Source organism: Linepithema humile, chromosome 6 (assembly GCF_040581485.1).
Source record: "Linepithema humile isolate Giens D197 chromosome 6, Lhum_UNIL_v1.0, whole genome shotgun sequence".
NCBI lineage: Eukaryota > Metazoa > Arthropoda > Insecta > Hymenoptera > Formicidae > Linepithema > Linepithema humile.
Window position 1 is genome coordinate 22,968,532 of NC_090133.1, and position 22,066 is coordinate 22,990,597.

General features: G+C 44.0%; 1 protein-coding gene across 2 annotated transcripts in view; it reads left to right on the top strand.

The window, feature by feature from the left end:
- The window catches only part of Dad (Daughters against dpp), a 55,496-nt gene that overhangs the window by 12,448 nt on the left and 20,982 nt on the right, over nucleotides 1–22,066 (top strand). The window contains exons 4-5 of one of the 2 annotated variants that reach the window (XM_012368260.2): nucleotides 6,502–6,552; nucleotides 14,410–14,496. In XM_012368260.2, coding sequence (XP_012223683.1) covers nucleotides 6,502–6,552; nucleotides 14,410–14,496 — 138 coding nt within the window. The remainder of the gene's footprint in view (nucleotides 1–6,501; nucleotides 6,553–14,409; nucleotides 14,497–22,066) is intronic. The other variant, XM_067358292.1, reaches the window with a different exon arrangement.

The window sequence follows — 22,066 nt, forward strand, 5'->3', positions numbered from 1 at the left end:
TCGGAGACACGCTACCGTATCGAACGTGTCTAGACGTTGACACCCGCGTCTAGACAGCGGAATAATTTAATATCGTAATGTACAGCTGGCTGGTAACGGTAGTAGCCTGTAAACCGAACGTTAATCGTCACCTGTGCGCACCGCCCGATGCTAACAAGCAGTTGGGGCTAATGTAACCAAGTCCACCTGTTTGTGGTCGAAATGCAAAGAAGTGTAGAAAAAAACATAAACAAATGTATATTCCCGAAAAAAATTTCGATGTCAGTATTGATGATTTCTATCGGTAGGAAAAGATGTAAACAACATATGTATTTATTTGCGTGAAAAATATTGTCATAATTACGGCGTAAAGTTTCGCAAAATTAATGCGGATTTTTACAGTATGAAACGTTTAACGATAATATATCCGCTTTGGTACATTTAGAGTATGGGATTATATTTAATTTAGTTGAAGTTAATGAAGGATAATATATCAGAGTTCGAAATGTCGAAACACATTCGACACGGTGAAAATAACACAGTGGTAGGTCTCTTTTTCGAACGAAGGCATATATAATAGGTATAGACTCTCAAAGCCAACAACAGGTCTTGTACCTTTTCGAATGCCTTTTTACAACTCTCAGATTCACTCCAGATATATCCGCCCAGCAATTTGAAAAGGCGGCCACCAACGAATATTTATTTTGCGGATTGGTTTTCCGATTGTATCTCTATTCTTCCTTAGAATCTAAATTTGTCATAATCTGAGTGTAGCTACGAGAATCTCTTACGGCACAAAGGAACCGATTGAATATGTCTAAAAAGGAAGATATCCATTTAGCCAGCTGTTTAACATCAGGTGAAAGAGTTAGAACTAATAATGAGCCGCCGTTAAATTTTTTTTTTTTTTTTTTTTTCAAGCACCTTCATGTATTTTAATAGAATTTTAACGACGAGAATAAGCATTGCAAATGGAAATTTTAACTTGAAGAAAATATTTGTAATTTTAATGAAATTTGAAGTAATTTACCATTTTCATTATTTGATCGTGCATTACGCAAGATAACGACGGATACGTGAAAATGAACTCGAATGTGTCGAAATTTCTTTGAAGTTTCTTTTAAGTTGCTTTGAAGAGGCTTTTCAAAACGACGTTTCTTCGTATGTCTAATAACTGCGTCCGGCAGTGACACATAACTCTACCGTTTACGTTGTATTCATAGTATTTGTCGGTTTAAAGAAAACGTCGAATTTATGAGTCTCGCGGCACCGTGTCCCGGATCCGCGTCCGGCGACGTGATTTCGACCGCAAAAAAGCGTCGTGTACTATAAAGTAGGAGAGAGCGAGAGAGGAAGCGAACGAGCAGGCGCCAGCAAAACGCGCCTTTACGTAACCCCAACGATCATTTAACCCGTTGTTGCCGCCACGAAGTCCAAGCCGAGCAAATTCGATCGTGCGAACCGTGGCACGCGGTGTTTTAACATCGCCACGCGCGCGTTGCACGGCGCGATCGAAATGAAGAATATATTATCTCGAAACGTGCTCGCTCGAAATAATATGTTACATAATTTAAAAGAAATTTCAAAGAAGGCATTTCTCTCAAACATTAAAAATGTATAAATTACACTCATAAATGATATATTTTCCAATTATCTCAAAGAACTTACAAGCCATGTCCCAATATTTGTTCGATGATTTGAAGTTATATTTAACTTTTTTTGGAGATTATATCGAATACTAACGAAATCAATTATTTTTAGTGAATTTTTATTTATTGAACTGCTCAAACATCATATGTACATAGAGTTTTTAGGCGTCACGATATATCTAAGCCGGATTAAAAATAGAAAACTTTATTTAACAAGTATCTGATAAGTTTAGCTCCCTTAGATAAGTATGGAATTACAAACATTGGCCGATAGCGAGAACACGCATCGGACAAATATTTATCATTTCTCGTGTAAGAGTTCCATATTCGTAAATCTCCTTAATCGAGCCTACAAATAATGCTGGCTAATTACACTGTCGTCTCGCGCGCTACGACACTTGTTTCTATAACGGATTGTAGAGCTCTTCTTTTCACAGTTGTAATAAATCGGCTTTGCGGCGAGTAGAAACCTATAGGAACCCGCTGCGAACACATCCCGTGCCGCACACTTAAAGTTTCACGACAAAGTTATAGAATCGTGATCAAGTATGTGCGCCGACACACACCAGTCGTTTGAAAGGTTAAAGACGACATTTCACATAATTGCTGAGTAAGAAAAATACGGCTTTCTACGTGAGCGCGACGCTCGTAACACAACCGTGCGCGGCCAAGTGCCCACCGGCGCCGGTGGCCTAATCACGATGACGTCGACTCGTTACAGTCGAACGCACCGCGGGCACGATTTATCGATAATATCGAGCGTTTATTGCTGGAAAATCGTATCAAATAGGCGCGACCGATCCACCTCCGGAGAAAAAGATCGCGAAGGTGCGAGATAAAATCGCGCCTGCGACGGGTGTGTTTCGTAATTAATACGGCGCACGACGCCCGTGGAAAACAAGATCCTTCGAATTCCACGCTGAGGTTTCCACGCCTAATAATAGCGCGCGGTCGCGCCACATATACACGCCCGAGGAAGCCGACGCATTTGGGTAAAGAGAAGCGGGAGAAAGCGAGCGAGAGAGCGCGGGGTATCGTGCACGACGAAATAGACGCGTCGGCGTGCGGATATACTTCGACTGCGTGCTGAAGGAAGACCGATGCGGAGGAAAAAAAAGACTTACGCGGAGTAACGTTGAGAGAGAAGAAAACGCGAAAAAAAAAAAGCGAACCTAGGGCTGTATGGACGACGAGAAAGAGTGCTCGTCAATAATCATACAATCAAAGTTATAGCCAGAAGGAAATGAGTCTAAAAATAAAACGTACATTGGGCGAGTCAGTCGCGGCTGGCGGAAAGACGATGACGCGAGAGTGGGAAGGGTTGGTCGACCGGCGAGGCGGCGACTGTGTGTGAGAGGCAGAAGGAGAAAGAGAAAGAGAGAGAAAGAACGATGGGACGCGACGGACGGACGAACGAACGGAGAAAGAGCGAGGCGGCGGGCGGGAGCGGGTGGCAGACTGAGAACGGGGCGCCGTCGAGCATGTGCGGTTAGGGAAGGACAGCGACGGCGAGGGGATCGGCGTGCGGAGATACCGTCCGGCCTGGCGGGACCGTCGCGAGATCACGCGGGGAGGAGCACGAGGTGGGATGCACGGCGGCCGCGAAGGGAGAAGGGGCCGCAACCCGGCGCCGCTGCGTGTCATTGCTGGCGCCAGCTAATTGTCGAGGCCAGCCGGCATTAGCCGAGGAGCTGACCGAACTGAGTCGAATCCTACGAAAGCAGGCAAGCAGGCACTTTGACTCGAAACAGCTCTCCTGACCTCGCATCGTGCGATCTGTGCTCGAAGAGTCGCACCAACCAAATGTCGTCGTATCGGTGAAACGGATGGTTGCGTTAAAATAGAACATTTTTCAGCCCTTCGCCTTCATATCGACCGTTTGATAAAGAAGAAAAAAAAAACGAATTTCTGACGCTACTATGAAATCTTGAGCACTTCAATTTAACCTATTAAGATACCCTTGGAATTGGATAAAGAATAAAATATAAAAATAATCTTTGTTTATTAGAATTTAATCTTCAAACAACTCTATAATCATATTTACAAATTTTTACAAATAAATGATTGTTTTAAACTTTGATAAGAGAAATATTGTATATATCATACAAATTTGTTCTAAAATTAAAATTTAATTTTTATTGAATAGCTATAATTAGACTTTGATTTTTGAAAACAAAAAATTATCTCAAAATTGGTCTCCTATTACTTTGCTCTATCATTATAAAGATTTCGAGGCAGCTAGTATAAATACATCCACTAATATTACTGACCTTCCATCGTTCAAATTTTTGAGGTTCGTCGAAATTGGGGGCAGCGAAGGCGTCGAAAATTTTGGCTAGTACCGGTGTGTTATTATATTCTCAGTCTCGGGGACGCTCGCGTTAGCGGTTTTGTCGGATCGGGAATAGGTTTCCTAGGAATTTAAATTCGCTGCGCATCGGTGCAAATTCCGTGGACACTTAAATTAGAGTTCAAAACAAAGACTGATCACGCATTGAAACGATGTTTTGCGCGCCTACCCACGTGTTTACATTCGCGAGATTTATTTTGCGTATCGTATATAAATCACCATTGAAATGTTTGACGTTTCGCAGACGAGTAAAGAATTGCAAAACAAATAAACAAATAACTGTTTTACTATTTAACCGAAATAAATCTTTAAAAGAAGCTTGACAGTTTAATTTGAGAAATTATATACATACATATGTAAAACGGTTCCTGATAATCGCGCCGTGCGTAAAATATACATGGAAGTCGCTTTGTCATAAAAACATATTTTTTACATATTTCTAAATGTATCACATACATTTTTTATTCAAGCCACATTTATTTTAGTGCTTTATTATGCATGTTATTTAGCTCACGTTGCTTGAAATAACGCGCATGTTCAATATATGCAATGACGCATGATGACCAATAATCGCGACGGAGGTTAAACTCGACTATTTTTCCCGGCGGCTCAATTTACGCGCAACCTCGCTGGTTCGCAAACAGACACCGGACGCGACCATTGTCAGCGATCGTCGATAGCGTACGCTAATTTCGTATCGGATCGCCGCCGACCGACCGCGGCGTTTTATCGTGCGTAAATCGCTCCCGCGGTGGCGCCTTGTTTTCGTAACGCCGCGACACAAATCCGCCGTCTTTATCTGTTTTTGCATTCGGCGTCCGGCGTTCGAACATTGCCGCGGGACGGCCGGTTAATAATTCACGTCGGCGAATCGATTATCATCGGCCAGCCGGCGGCAGTGGCGGCGGCGGCGGCTGTGTCGTCGTTACGCAAACCGTCGCGGCGCAGGTTTTTATCATCGTGACTTTCTCCGCCTTCTCTACTCTACGACGTGTGCGTTCATTCATGTCTGAAAGTGCGAGGAAGCGACTACTATGTACTTTTCATGCGAGATGCGATTTATCAGGACTCGTTCGCGAATAAACGTGCAATCATTTTTTTTTTTTTTTTTATTCTGAGAGAAAGATGAAAGCGGAAAATATTCTTAGTTCTTAGATGTCGTCCGTACGCGGAAATTCCGCTTTGAGATTGATACGCAACGCGGGACGGCTAGTTCGATAAATGTAATAACATTTATCTCTCGCGGCTGACAATCGGACAAACAGGCCTAGAAATAGGCGCGTCTCGCTTGGAAAAGACACTCGGCGGCGCGTGTTACGTAACGTGTTGCGGGAGCGCCACGCGTTTATTATAAGTGTCTTAATTGGGGGTTGAAATATCGCCGTTTAAATCGCGCTCGCATCTTGTTATTCACGTCGTGCCAACTCGGGCTCAAAGTTTGAGATCACGTCGATGAGTGAATCTAATTTCATGTTCATCCGCGCTGGCTTTATTAAAGCTCGGCGACGACACGACGGCCGGCCGACTCTGGAGAGGGATCGAACCGATCGAGAGAAAGAGAGAGAAACAAGTCGCGAGAGAGGATCCACGTGTAGGCGCGACAGGCGGCCATTACGCGTCGACGCCGCACGGAATCTAGGAATTTCGGTGCGATTTCTTCAAAGCATTCTCTCATCAGTAGTCGAGAAATCTGTGCTTTCCTTCAAAACCCGACTGGAAGATTTGCATGATTTTCGACTATCGAAATCAGCGATGCTGATCTCTGATAATAATCTGCGATATCAATTTCGGATTATATAATATTATTATTGTTGTCGTGTGACGTAAATTTTGATTCAAACGAATGAGATGATCGATAAAAACGAGCGATCCCATTTTTTGCCGAAATACATTTACAATAAAATACGGTTCAGCATTTAAATCACAAAAAACACCGTAAAAACATTTGTAAAGAAATATTGTTAAGAAATGGAGCTTTCCTTTGATCGCGGCGAGAATTCCTCAGAGACGTAATTACCTGCGCATATGTGCTCGACCATGTGTCGCGAGCGTTGGAGGCGGCGGAGTTTCGTTTTCTTAGACACAGGGAGCGTCAGATTACCTTGACGCTTGAGATATTCGCGTCGCGGTTTGTCCTCTATACTTTCAGAGCGATACGTAAAAGGATTAAAAACGACATACCGGTTTCGCCGGCGCTGCACGCCAATAATAGATTCCGCCGCTTTTGGACCTGGACTTCTCTAACGGCGCCCCGCCGTTCGTCGCGATATTTCGCATCGCTCGACGCCGATGTTATTAATCCGATGTATTTAATCGAAAGGCAGGCGGCCCATGCCTCTGAAGGCATCGAGTCCGAATCTCTTCGTCTCCGATATATACTGCCAAAATATGCAAATATTCAAATAAAAAGAAGCCTCTACTTTTTATGATATTTAACCGTATTGATTATATAACGCCAGCATTTTCATTCATCCTGAATATTGAGTTGCATGACGATACAACAATTATTTCTTTTGATTTCAGAGTCGCCGCCACCCCCATATTGCCTTATCGCCGACAGACTGAGAGCTGAAGGTGAGTGTCTTTGTCTTTCGTACCGTAATCAGAAGTGTTTTGCGAGTGAATGTGGATGCATGTATGCGTCATGTGTGTGTGCGCGCGCGCGTGCGTGTTGTCTTCGTCCAACCATGCCGGCGATAACTCATGTTTATTGCTTGCAAACGTTTACCGTACAAGCAGCGAGACTCCTCTCTCTCCCAGCGCGCGTGTCGTGTCTCACGACCTAGCCCAAAGCAAGGTTAGGGATAATCCGGGACGAATACGAGTGACACCGTTTCTATCTTTCCGGAGTTTCGCGGCGGTGAAATCTCTCGTTTCATCTTTGCTCGCGGTCAAGATTAAATCGATACTTAAGAAGATTTAAAACTACGAATTTAGAAATCTGCCGGATGAAAGAGCCACGCATTGAATTATTTCTCCGAATCACTTCTCTTTTTAACACATTATTTTTATTCATTTAGATTCTTCGATTTGTGAAGCGAAGCTACGTTTCGACGTGGTTGCTCAGGGATCTAATTAGTGCGCTATTAAGTATACTAGTATATATATTAAGACGTTCGTGCGTTGTGCGCGAATAAGATCTGTAAACAAGATCAACAAGTGCAATTGCAAAATGTCGATTATTTTTTGTGTGCATCACGAGCTCTTTATTGGCGTAGAAGGCAGAAAAATAGGAATTATGTGATGGTATAAATATATGACATTGTAATCTGCTCACACTTTTCATAACTGTAATAACGAGAATTTCTGGAATGATAAATGGATTCTTCCGTCGCGAATAAAATCGATTTTATTAGACCAAGCTGAGTAAGAACAGATGCGTGGCATTCATATGTTTGCAATAGAATTCTAGACACACACGTCGAGGATTTTCAATCTGTCGCGGCGCAATATTTCGCGAATAAAACTAAGAGTTTTTGCGAAAATTTGCAAGAAATATAAATACATTTTTCTATTTTTCTATATTAAATATAAAGGGAAATAAAGTTTGGATAACTAAATAAAAAATCAACATAACGTGTACTTACTCAGTTTTCTATGATTAATTATATGTGCGTAATTATTTGTGCTGTAAGCCGATCTTATTGATTGCAATACGCCGATAAGTTTCATAGTATCGACATTTCAGCGGTTGATCAATATATCCGCTAACCAATCCATCAGGTGGACGCTGATCGATCTCACTGCATGCATCGCGAAAATGCGAGACATCGATATTAACATTTAACGATATTACTTTATTAGTAGATGTAATCAACGTTTGAATTCACTGTGATGTTGTGATTTACTTCATTTTATTAATTCACAAAAATTGACAAAAAACACACATGATTTAACAATAAGTTAAAATTAAAGAAAAGCCCCTCTTGCAGTTATATTTTCGATATATCTTCTAAGTGAATTTTAACAAACGCAGAGAACTGCGTCATGCATGCATCATGGAATCAAAGAGCTAATAAACGTAAAAAATCACTTGATGAGTCGCGGAAAGATACCGGGAGAGATTTTCTGTTGACTGCATCTTCCTCTTGCTTCTTCCCGCATCGCCTCTTTCCTCGTCTGATTTTGACTACCGCCTTCTGCGCGCTTCTTTCTTTTCTCCTTCCGCACCCCGATCCTAAACTGGTTCTCTCGAGATCGATGCGAGCGCACGAAAGTACACAACACATCGATAGATTCGCCTTTAGCCGCCTTTCATTTACCGAGAAATCTCTCGGCGGTTGCGCAATTACGCAAATAGACGTGTTGAGCCCTCGCGACCTCTTTCATTCATCGGTATCTTCTTGAAAAATACTGGGCGTGTAATCAAGTAAAGTCAGTGTTGTCGCAAACGCCGTGTCGTAAATATTGTCTTGCAGATATCGCAGATAAAGAATCGATGTCAATAATAATAATATCATTTATTATTCAGATGTATTTTTTTTATCAAAAGTAGTTGACAGTAAACATTTCTATTTGCTCGACGTTGGCGTGCGTGCCAAGCTCGATATGACGAAATAAAAGCGCCTGCAGCTAGGAGCACCGCGTAGTCGCGATGATGTGTGTGCGTGTGTGTGTGTGTGTTTGTGTGTCTGGCTATAGATTCTAGTAGACGCACTTTATAGCAGCAAATACTGCTGGACGCGTGCTGTGTTTTGCCTGAGGTCAATATCTCCTATCGATAGAGAGGACCGTGTGTTGTGCCCATACATACCGCGAGCAACTCGCATTTATATAAAGGAGAATCCTGCCACAGGTCCAATGCTCTCGAAGGTATTATTAAATCTGCAGGGCGCGTTATAAATACAGTCGTCGTCTCGATTGAGATTAACGCACTTGAATCTAAACAACATAATCGAAGCTCCACCAAAGATTAACTTAGGAATTTCATATAAAATAAAGATTTATGCATCTCACTATTTTTTTTTTGTTTAGAATTTTGTCAAGCTAGTAACTTCTTTTTATTTCCGATAAATTTATAGTTGCGTTAATATTATCGTGTCGCAGTTACAATTCATCGTGTCAGTCTTTCCAGCTCACCATTATACGTAGCATGACAATCGCGTAGTTAACGTTACCATTCGTTAATCGTGAATAATTCATGACTTAATAATGTCAGCTCCACTTTACGCGCGCGCGCGCACACACACACACACGACGGAATCGAAAACGCTTCCCCGGATTGTACGTTTCTTGCCAGCGACGGGCGTGGGAGGAAACGCAGCCGTTTCTTCTCGGAAGAAGGAGACCCGCCGTAAATCTGTCTTTCGGGCGACGACGCGCGAATTTATGCCCCGTCGCGGAAACTGGGCCACCGCGCCGAAGCGCGCTCTCGGCGACGGTGGATAAAAGTCCGCCACTTGTTGCTGCGCGACGCGATGCTCGTAGCGTAAAACGGCGCGGCTCAACCGAACCCCCGATGATTTGCGGGAAAATTCCACAGAATGCGCGCGAGCTCGTGGGAGGAAAATAAAGGGGTTGACTGACAAAAAGAACACGGCGGTAATCGTCGACCTATCACCTCCGCGTTTTTCCGGACACGTATACCGAGGGTTCGCATAATCTCGCTCTCTTTCAATCGTGTGATTTTATATATTTTATCGTAATATTATATATTTCTTATTTAATTAGAAATTATGCAAATGTCTGAAGAGCTCTCGTAAATAGCTCTCATAAATTTTATGCTAAATCGATGAAACTTTCTTTGATTTTTTCGTGTCTAACCTGAATACATCACACAATCAATATAAAGTTATAAATAAACAAGAAAGTTATCTTGATTTGAAAGAAAGATCAGTCTCAAAGTTGGATTTATTGCAGTAAATTAGAGATTAAATAAAAATTATTTTTGCTATATATTTTTTGTGAAGAATATTTTTCACTGGTACAATATTATTTCGCATTGTTGTAATAATAACTTTGGTATATATCCAACGTTTTTCTTACAATTACAATAGTTACGATAGCTTTACATCAACGATGTGATACTCTTATTATTGCGAATTCTTACGGTGGAGTTACTTGATTTCCGCACGTGCTACTTGCTGCGTGTCATACGGAGTCCCACCGGCGCAGTTGCGCAAATTTCAACGAATACGACGAAGGACAACGTGCCACAGCAGTCCCTTTCAAACGCGCGAGGACAAATGTGACCGCGTATTACGCATTACATGGCTTGCGTTTTTAATTTCCGCTCCCCACGATTCGTCCCTTAGATCGGATCTGACTTTTGCCGCGGTGAGCGTGTTTGCGTCGCATTCGTAGCTCCTCTCTCTTCAATTCCAATACCTTATCTTCAGTGTAAAAAAATAACACAAGTATTTGCTTTCGTAGGAAGGAAAGTAACGCAAAAGCTGCAAAAATGTGTAGAAAACGCGGCTGAACAAACTTGTTAACGGCCCACCTGTCGCGGTAAAGAATACACGCGGTAGTGGATGTAACCGGTTTTAAAATGTGCTCCGCCTTTGTCATTTTACCGAGAGAACAAGTCATTGTGAAAGGGAGAAACATCGAGATCACGAGATTAGAGGAGTACCCCGAGCTTTACGACGCTTCTTTCTTTTCTCGGCGCAAGGTTCGCCGCTGATGGAGGTTTCGCGCGACCGCTCGGAACTTTTGTACACAGCCTTGAAGGAGCGCGAAGGCTCCGATACGTCGCGCTGGTCCGTGAAAGGTTAAGGGCACGTTATAGGGTCCCTTAGCGCCGGCTGAAGAGAAGGGGCTGACGTGTAGCAGTAACATGAGGCCCTGTGCACGGCGGGCGCCTGTCGCCTGGCTTTTACGCTTGCCTACCCGCATCGGCGTCCTTGAATACATCCCTTCTCTCCTTCCTTCCGTCCTTCTCTCACTGTCACTTCGTCTCTCTTCGTCTCTCTTCTTCTGTCTCCCTCGCTGTCCGACCGCTCCTGCCCGATCTCTTTTTTCCCTCTCTTTCCGTCTTTCACCATCTCGCCCACTTTGCTCGAAAGAGCAAACTCGACGCACGCATTTCTGCCCCTCCCCCCCCTCCTCCCTCCTCCGCTGCTGACTCCTCAGCTTCTTCTTTCTGCTTCTCTTCCTCGTTTATCCCGTCTTCTTCTGCCTCCTTCCGCGCGTTTGATATTTCTTTCTTTTTAAAGAACATCCTTCCACCACATTCGTCGTCGTCGATAACAAACTTTGACGCAAACTCGCCTTGTATTTTTATAACAAAATTTAGCTTACGTCGGATATGAAGTGTTGAAAGTTGAAGTTTGCAAGGTGCAACAAATTATAATTTATCGTGGAATTTGCGATCGACTTGTTTTTGTAAAGGAGTCGGTCGCAAATTCGTGAGAAGATCTGCTATCGACAGCCTGTGCGGTGGGAACTTACGTATAACGAAACCTCTCTTTTTCTCTCTCTCATCCTCCGTTCGGTCTCCGCTCGTCTCTCCGCTCGACCGACCGCCACGAGTCCGCCGGCGATCGGCGGGAGTGGCTCTCTCGCATTCCGGTGCCTCCTTCGCCGTACCGATCGCACCGGCAGCGTTTGCGAGCAGACCCGGAGCACCGAGCGCGGCAGGCACGCCGATTTCCGGATCGGAGGAGCCCGACGAGATGCCGCGTTTGATGATCCGCCGCGAGATCCTAATTCGATGCAGCTTGCCCGCATCCTCAGTCCCTCGGCGAACACGCTCCTTGCGCAAGTGCGTCGCATTATAATGCATGACGTTGATCAGCTTCCAATGTCACGACATTCAACCTTACAACGATTCACGCGACGATACAATATACAAAACGCGATAAGAATTCATGATATTACAATATTTTCAATTCAAAGTCTTAATATCGTTCCTGTAAAAAAAAAGGTTACGTAAAAAAATTGAAATCGAGCTTTTAGAAACGCAGTCAGCGATAACGATTCTGTTATTTACGATTGTGATATATTCAAACTTATGTGAACGATTCTTAATGCAGTCACCGTGTCGTCGGGGAGTGAAAGATACTGTCGCGCGCGGCATCTCTTTCCCTCTATCTCTATCGCGGCTCTCTGCCCAAAACGAGGACCATAATTTACGAATCCGCTCACCTTGGGCGAGCGGGCGAGCGGGTGAATGCGGTGGCGCCGCCGGCCGAATCTTCCGCATGGCTATCTATATATTTTTGCAAACTTGGCGGTGACACTATCTCGCAGATTCGTGCGGCACTTACGATGACACTCGTAATTCGCAGAATTATATTTACAGTTCCCTTTGTGGAATGACGCGTGTGCCAAAATCGCGCGGCGAGCTCTCGCGTTCGGTAACTTTGTAAATAAAACGTATTTGCACGTCGATGCGGTGTGTCGTATATCGGTCGCCGACGCGGCCGAGTATAATAAACCGCGGGATCCGCGTGTCAATTTGTTCCTTATCGGCCGGACAAATATTTGCGCCGATGATCGTCCGCGCGCTCTGATTGTTTGCTCCGCGCTGCATCGCCGCGAATCGTAAAAACTGTGAGAAATCAAGCGGGGCTTGATTTAATGTTTTGTCATTTAAAACCAGCAAGTTCTTATTTGAAACATAATTATTTAAACTAGATTTCTCATTTGTCGAAAATTTCGTAATATAATTAGAATAATCAAGAGAAAAGGGTGGAAAAAATTTTGAGGATTTTTCGCTCATTGAATACGAAATGGGAAAATGTATTCGATATTTGTCGTTCAAATATTATATTACACTAGTTTCGTTATAATTAGAGAAAATATTTATTTAGCCAACCTCTCACGTGGGTAACAGGACGAGGATTCGGCGAAAGGTAGAAAGAGTAGAATTCCCGCAAATTCACTTAGCGACGGTGACAAAAGAGAGAAAGGCCGGATGGACTTTTAGATAATTCCGTCCTAAAAACAGACGACTGTTTTCGAGATCCTTTTTCGCTTCTACTCTCCGTCGCTTCCTCTAATGTTCTTGGGCAGGAAATGTTTCTCCTGCGGGAACGAGGCTCTGGAATCTAAAAGGAATGTGACCGCCTCTTGGTTCGACTTGTTCGTCTGACGTCATTCTCTCTTTTAGTGAATGGACCCTCGGCCTTCTATGGTCTATCCTTAAAATTAGAGTTAGCATACTGATCCTCCGTTTGAGCCTAAGGTCTTTTATAATATAATCATCTTAATTCGCATAATGATATTTAGAAGAGCATCTTGCGCCAAGATATCTTATTTTTAACTGTTAATGTTTATCGCATTTAAGTCAGCAAATGCAGTTCAATTATTGTTACATTTTATTCTTAATATAATTTTTTAACAAAATGAATTGAATATTTGTACAAGTTCAATGTTTAATAAAATCGTAGAATGAACGAGGAAGAAGTCACGGTGAGATGTGTCAGAGAGCGCTAAAATGCGGCCACTGGGTTTAGAAGGAAAAATAGACGAGTTAAAGTTGTTCCATCGCGAATTAGATGAACGTTCCGCTTCTTATACGAGACTTTTGTCGTGGCGTGCGCGAATAAACTATTCGCCCCGGGCGAATCATTATTTTGGACGGTTCTGTCACCTCTTTTGTGTCGCCACGAGAGAGACGGAGACACATTCGAATCTCTGCGAGGACTATGAATCACGCAGTTGGCGATTACCTTGGCCGTTTCTGTCTCTTCTGGCCCGCGGAAATTATTGCATTATTATGCTCCGCGGCCGACCGTAAATCCTTGCGAATGGTCAGCGCCGTTAATCCCCATGCTGGATTTTACGGTCAGCTACTAGAAACTGAATCGAATAGCAAGTTACAATTAATGATTTTTTGCACAATAAATAAACAGAGAGCGCGAGATTCAATTACTCGATTCGTTTTTCTCATTGCCTACGCATATTCGTCGATAGAACGCGATAGCGAGTCATTTTACTGTTGACACGACGCGCCTCAGAAGCGAACGCATCCTCGCGCACCTGCGGAGGATCGTATTTATTCCGTTCGATGAAGCGAGGAAATCCGAGACCGGTATTGCGTCAATTAGCCACGCACGCGGGGGACACAGATATCTGGTCATATGAAATTACGTGGAATCTCGCTGCCGATGTTTACCGGTTATTTCATTGCAACGCACATTGCGAGATTTTTCACCCGTTTCGCGTGAAAATCAACCTCATCGATCCGCTCGATCGTCTCGCGATAACAAACTCCAGTCTACGACGATGCATTACAATGACGCTGCAAAATCGCTCATATCACTATAATTCCAAGATACACATTTTTTTGTTCGCCTCTTTATTTTTCCATTAAGCGGAATGATTGCAAATGATTACGTATCTGTATCTTTCTTTATATTCGTAAAAGAACGAGCAAAACACGTGCGAGAGTGGAAAAAAGAGCGGCGGGAATTGAGAGAGGAAGGAATAATCTTGTGCGAGGAAAGTAGTGCGGCTTCTCAAGGGTTGCCTGTTTATTTTCAGATCTTGCGCCCAGCGAAGGGGATCAACGTCGGTGCAAAAACAGCACGCCTCTGCCACTTCCCGGCTCGCTTACCACCAACGGAGAAGGTAACTATGTCCTCAAGGTTATATGTACCCCATATGTGCACCGACTCCGTGGCGAGAGATATATGGGGTGTCTCACGAGAGTCGTTATAACGGTAGCGAATTGTCGGATCGCGAGTCGAGTTTCAGGCGACATGAAATTTCCCGAAAATATGCAACACAATTCTCGCCAAGATTTTTTTCTTCGCGCCGTGTTTTTCTTTTTTCTTTCCTTTTATTCTCGAATATAATCTCGTTTTAAGTTCTAACGGTCGACTCGCGATGCGACTCCGACTACGCCATTGATCGATGGCTACGCCTATTATCCATGCGGCTAACCTTGATCGACGCCACGATTGATTTCTTCTCATGCATTTCTTCACTTCCATGTGTGGGAAAAACAAAAGAAGTTTGAACTTTAGGCGAGTTTCTTTCTCCCCTTCGAATTGCGGCAAATTGCGCGAACAGAATATCGTGACTTAAGTTATTTTACGCTCATAGAATTTTGTATACGTGCGCATATTCGAATAGCTTTCGGTCATTTTATTTGTCATAAATATTATATATGTATTTTAATTGTTTCCTCGTGATGAGAGAATCATAATAATTGCCACGCTCTTGACGATTTAAACACGCCACCATATATATGTATAGATATGTGATAATGATCTACCCATTGGCCTGTGAGATTTTCTCGAAAGGGCAGAATGATGCATTACCATGTCGGTCGGCAGTCGCCGAAGAAATTTCCTCAGCACGCACGTTCCACCAGGCTGACGCGCGCGTAGGTTTTCACGCATGACGCACCGCACGGACCGCGTACTCGTTGTTTTTCGGGCCGCTCTTGGGTTGCTCTCTCGCGTCGCTGCTGCTTCGTGGAACGTCTGAAACGCTTTTGGCCCCGACCAGAACGAGGAAAGTGAAGCGCTCTGCTCTCTCTGCGACTCGCACGACGATTACTCTCGTTTGTCGTGCAATAATTTTTCGTCATTGTGTGTCATCAAATTATGTGTAAAAACACACATTTTTCACGAAATGTAGATTAGAAGCCCATAATAGTAATGATAAAAAGTTTTAAAAACGGGCAAAATTTTGTACAACTCCAAATGTATTTTAACTCTCTCTCTACAATTTCTTTACAATTCTTAAATATATTTTAGAAGAATATTTTAATGGATAAATGTTAATTATACGCATTTTATCGACATTCCTGATTTGTAGAAACGTTGAAATTTCTAGGTAAGAGATTTTCACACTTGAATGTTAGCGAATTTTCACATGAGTAAAAAGGAAAGATGGAATTGTATAATATTTACGGCAACAGCATCGCGGCGAGTTTTCCTCTTGTGCGTCGTCCAGGTCTTTACTTTTACTATCTGCCTTTGCCAATGCAAAGGCCACTGCTCTGACTACGTCAGACATTCTCAAGCTAGCAGCAAATTGCGTCTGTACTTGGCGCTTCTCTCGATTTTACAAGAGCGAGTTAGAGACGACATTCGCGTCATTCGCGCATTTAATCCGGTCGCGTAGAGTACAATTTACCTCAGCAGCCTCAAATTGCGAAGACATGCTGTAATAGCGTAAGCTATTACATGTCGTTTTCAAGCAAGTTCTTTAGATTTCTAAGGTTTTAACTGTACGAAATTGCATTTTAGGAAATATATAAATTTTTGTAAAAATTATTTTATCACGTTTATAGTTTTTCCGTGATGTTTTAATTTCTTTAGTGAAGTAAAGTTTTGACTCGATTAATCTTAAAATAGTTACGATAAAGCACGAGATAATGTGTACTTTTTGTGATAAAAAGTTTCTCGTTTCTTGCTCGGGTTCGGAATTCCTGGAATTTATAAGAGCGACGTTGCACAGATACACGCACACTCGACCGCAGCAAGCTCCGTTTGCCGGAAACGAGGGTCATCGTAATGCGATTTCGTGTTTTCGTCGGCTTAGCGAATGTCACGTATATTTCCGTGATATTGCGCACGGCAATATAATACGCGATACGTTTAGAGCGCCGGTGAGGATGGCACGGAATCATAAACACGCGCGTGGTTGCCTTTTTATTTGAGCCAGTTATAGATAGAACGCCGCTTCCGGGATAGAACAGAAATATCAAGACCCGATCGAGCGTTTTCCAACTCATGCCGCGGTCAAATCTCTCTAAACTTCTTTCCGAATGCTTGATTTCTTTCCAAAAAGTTTTACATTAATTCGGTAATAAATTCGGCAATAAAAATTATACATATGTAAAGGAATAAGAATATATTCGTATCTTTAATATTCTATAATTCGGTTTAAAACTTACGTCTCGCGAAGCACGAGCGGCGGGAAGAAACGCGAGATCCTGGCCAGCGACGAGACGTCGTTTCCCCCAAAAACCACGCGAGTCCTCGGACACAAGCTGCATCCGCAGCGCAGGACGAGCGGAAGAAGGTCGCAGGAACGTGGTTCAACGCTAGTAGGAAGGAAAGAGAGGGAAAGCAGCCGGCTCCCGAGATGCAGGCAGGTTTAAGAATGGCACGATAGGTCGGTCGGCTAAGGTGGGTGGCATTCGGCGCGACTGTTTGAGGGAACAGGGGGACCCCTGGCGCCAGACAGCTGCCGCGTGTCTCGACCTCGCTCGCTCGCTCATTCGTTCGCTTACTCGTCTGTTTCAGCTCTTTTTCTCTCTCTCTCTCTCTCTCTTTCCTCACCCGTCGCGCCGCGCCACGACTCTCTTCGTCTCGCCTGGTATCCATACGTCTATAGCCATACGTTGTATATGTGTATGCACCAACGTGCCCGACTCGGTTCACTATTTTATTGATTTATTTTGGCGCTAGGTCTCTCTTTCTCTTTCCCTGCTACTCGTTGCCGCGCCGACGATCGATCGAAACGCGCTCGTCTCGCTTCTCAAGAATCTTGAGCGCTGATGGGAGAAGCTTGTTGCAGAATTACTTTTCGAGATTTTCGTGATAGATTTTGGGAATATATTCAAACTCGATAATTTCATTTCTTTTAAGAAGCAGACTAGTTTGACAGTCAAAATTTATAAAGAATCGTGAAACATAAATTTCCTGTTATTTCTAAATGTAACATAATTTTATTTTATTTCAAATAACTCTGCGGTTGAGCATTAGTCACGTTTAAAATATCTTGGCCATCGTAGAATCACTTTTAACTTTCAGATTGCCTGACCATTAACCGCATAGTGTTTACTGGAATTCACAAAAGTACTTCGTTTTGACGTTCTAAAGAGATAACCGTTGAAACAGGCAAGAGATAGGGTAGTCTTTTGTCTCGAGCGATAACTGCATGGATAATCAGTCCGCAGGAATCCAAAGGAATTCGATACATACATTTTTTTTCTTTTACAAATATTGCATCTATTTCATTACAATTATTATACATTTCGCAAGTTATACGTCTGCGGTTTCTAAGTTTTTTACGAAAATTCTCGAAACGCCAAACGCGACTGCCGTGGAATCGAACCTCTCCGCTTTCCCGATTCGTGCAAGCGCGAAACTCTCACTTGTCGCGCGCTTCCACGGCTGTAAACTATCCACCTACGTGCACGGCGCACGGCTCTCGGGTGTGTAGCTGAATAGTCCGTCGCGCGTGAATATTTTACGGTCGTAGGTTCGGGCATTGCAACATGTTGCGTGTGGGTGCTGCCACGCGTTGCGGAGGAGAGGCACGCGGATATATCCCGGTGTCGTAAAAGCAACAGGTTGCTCGTGTCCGCTCCTCTCCGTCGCTGCGACGTCGCCGCCGCCGCCGGTCCGGAAGGCTCCCTTCTCCGCATCCCTCCTCAATGGCGATATCATTGCCGGCGCCATCCTTTGTCCTTGTCCTAACGCGATAACCGAGGCAATAGATGGAAGCAGCGGGGCGGTTTCCATTCATTGGATCCCGAGGCAGCTTCTGAATCGGGATCCCGTTGAGAATAACGTCCCAGCTTTTCTTCAATGAAAATGTCAATACACAAAGAGCACCCTAATTGTCTGCTGAAGTGACTTTTTTTTTAGGTAACTGACCAAATTTTGAGGAAAGCCAATAGCGTTTTCGACTCAATAGATTTTGGTCGATCCGGGATCAATTACCGTCATTGTATCTTAGCCGCCAATAAAAGACGAATTTGTATTAAAGTGGCAATTAATCGCTCTTGGATCGATTCAAACGAACTGTTCAGTGGAAAACGATACAAGCTACTCACCACAACTTATTAATATTACACATCAATTATTTTGGAAACTAAAATTCAGATTTATGTTATAGTAATTTTTTAATTACAAGATTAATCAATATATACATATTGTATCTATATATCATAATTTTGTAATTTGTTTTATTGAAATGACGGTTAATTAAGGAATTAGTTAATATTTGACAAACCGTGAAAAAGAGCAGCCTTTCGGCAAAATTATTCGACATTCGTTCTGCTGCGAGTTTCGATTTCGTTTCCATGACAGTTGCATTTTTCACGCTCTTCTACGGCTGATCCCGGCGAGAGAGTCAAGGTCTGCAGTCTCAGAGAAGTCGGATCGAAATCCTTAAAGGGGAGAGCTTTCTCTCGGCGTGTTTGGGAAAAAGGAATGAATGCTGGCGGCGATTTTCCGGGCGCAAAGTTAACAAATCGCGCGAAACACGCGAGTTTTCTTGGGATTTCCGAAAAATTAATGTCGAAAGTGACGAACGTAGTGACAATAACGATGATTTCACGAGACAGTCGTAAAGAAGTAAGAAGTAATTTTAAAGCAGCCGCTGGCTCGGAGAGTTAATAGCTTGTTAAGCGGAAAAATAAGTGGAAAAGTTAAAGCGCTTCAATTAGCGGTCTCGGTGCGTTCGGTCGCGGAGTCTATCATTTTCTAGACTGTGCAGTCACCGTGATTCATCTAATTCGCCGATCCTTACGAACTTCGCTCGCTAATAATTACAGATTCCCTGAAAATTCGCCTGCTCTAACAACTATCCTTCCTTCCTCGCTTCTATTAATCTACTTCACGTTGTAAGTGCAGCTGAAGTAAACTGTCTTCGGAAACGGTTGCTTATCTCGTCCGACTCGGTAATTTGCATTCGCTGCATGTACAAACGAGAGTACGTCATTCGCGCTTGAAGATTTTGCAATTAGTTTTTAAGTGAATTTATCGCAAAAAAAGTGATTTCACTTCGCGATTAATGATGCGCGCGAACGAAGGTAGGAAGCTATTAGCGTCACTATTATTATTTATCCCGCGCGAAAATAGAAGTAGACACGTAGAAATTGATTTCGGTCCAAGTAAACAGAGTTGTTCTTGCCGCGGCTCTCAGGTGAGGGATAACCTGTACGCAAAACAAACGCGTACACGAATACGGCGTATGCATCGATTATTTACTTGAATTTTATCTCAGCTTGCCAATATTCCCGTTTCTATGCGATGTACAGAAACTCGCAGTTGCAGCGCTTTTTCCTCTTATTTATCGAGATGTACAATTTAATAAGGTTCTGCTAATTACAATGATCAAATGAAGAAAAAATGAGCCGGCTCTTCGCTTTATCTTTTTATTAATTTGATTATTTGTCGGCGATTTCGACGAAACATTCGCACGTGCTGCAGCTAGAGAATTGAACGATTTTGCCCGTCGAGTCGCGGTACAAACGAGGGCGACGTGCGATTGCACACGAGCCAGCCGTCAATGGAAAAGAGCTCTAAGCGGCTAAGCGACGACGCACAGACACGCGCGTGGTGGGGAACGCCATGAAATCGAATTGGATCAGGCCACTTGAGAGGGAATGAAATCGCGGCGCGAAATAAGCCTCTTAATAAAATGACGGATTGATTGCCTCTCATCGTCGTCGTCATCGTCCGCGTCGTTGTGCTCGAGTGCAAAGAGCGAGAACGAGAAGGAACGAATATCGCAATTCGCAAGGCGATCCGGCGTCTCTCTCTCTCTCTCTCTCTCTCTCTCTCTCGTTCTCTCTCCCTCGCGCTATTTCTTTCTTTCTCTCTTTCTCTCAACTCGTGAGATCCGTTTGGGTCGACGGCCTCGATCTTTCGATCGAGCGAAAATAGATCCAGAAGTGCTCCTCGTTAACTGTATATCCGAGCCGCGACATCGTTACGCGCTTGGCGTTCGCTTAAACGCGAAAAAGCGCGAGCTCCGAATTGCATTTTCCCAGCGATTGCCGTTGAAGCCTCCGGATCTCGAGTCGCCGGTCCAATTCCCGTTTTATAGCTATTTTAAATCGCATTCTATAATTCAGTTAATATTGCCGTTTGATCGAGAACAGGAACACTCCCATCTAGAGAGAAGAAAATCGCGCCGTTGGCCATCGCGTTTCTCCACGAGTCCGTCTTAATGTTTCGTCGCTGTTGTTAGCTACAGCCCTGATTCGGGGACCATCGCCACTTCGCTTCTGCCGGAGACGTTGCGAGCTTACGAGCGGCGCAGACGTGATCGCGATGCTTATCGATAACATTATTGACCTATATAATTACGTCGAGTATCTTCGAGGAATAATTTGCATGCTCGCGCTCTCGCGCCTGCACGGAGGCAAGACAGAGACGCGCCGCGAGAGACTAAACTCTTCGTAACAAGGAGATTTCCCACTACCAAGCGAGCCGCACTCGGCATGCGTAGGCTCGCTGTGCGCGAGTGCATAAATACCGGCATAAATTATAATACAAACCCGGTTTATGGGCACCACTATCACGTTACGTCGAGATAATCGGCCGGCTCATTGTATCCGCGCGATCGTTACTTTGTCGTCGTTAAATTAATAATTAAATTATACCGCGCGGTGCCCGTCGGCGGTGGCGGCGCTACGAAGCGAAATAAACGTTCCTCGCAGCCTTCGGGAGAGGAAGGGAAAGAGAGAGAGAGAGAGAGAGAGAGAGAGAGAGAGAGAGAGAGAGAGAAAGATATAAGTATACGAGGCTATCTGTCAAAGTTCGCATGCTCTTCCGAGAAGCCCGCTCTCACGCCTCCTCTATCGTGCCGCGGCCTGAGTGTTTCAATCAGCATCCTCTGATATTGCGAAGCGATCGAGCGAAATCGCATCGGTGTGTGTCGTGCGCGCGCGCGCTTGCGTCACCGACGAAAGCGCCAGGAAAAACGCTTGGTTCGCGGCGCGTTTTCAGGAATTTGCGTGAGTGTCGGCGACGATGTGTGAAAAACGCTTGATAATACACGAACGGGATCGTAGCGCCTTGTTCTCTCACTTTTCCTTTCAAATTATTTTTCGGATTTAATATTATTTTGTAGATCTTAGACGCAAGTGTGCAAAGGGGGAGGGGGGGGTTTCACATCTATGATAAGCTCAAGCTCAAAGATCGAAGATGTTGAAGTCGAAACGTTTGCTGATCCTCCCACGAAATTGCATTTTACGCGCGCGATACATCGCCGCATATTTGGGCTCGGACGACGCGGGCAGACATCGCGTATCTTGCATGTGCGCTCCGCTGGTGCGTGCTTGTGGGCAGCGCGGGGAGATAGAAGTGCACAAGTAGGAGCGTTTGAGAGAGCGATCGAGGCGCGACGAGGGAGGGAAAATAGAGAGCAGTGCTCGCGAAAGAGCGATGAAGAAAGAGAGCGAGGGAAAGACGGTGCGCGGGGGGGCAGGGAGGCAGACTTG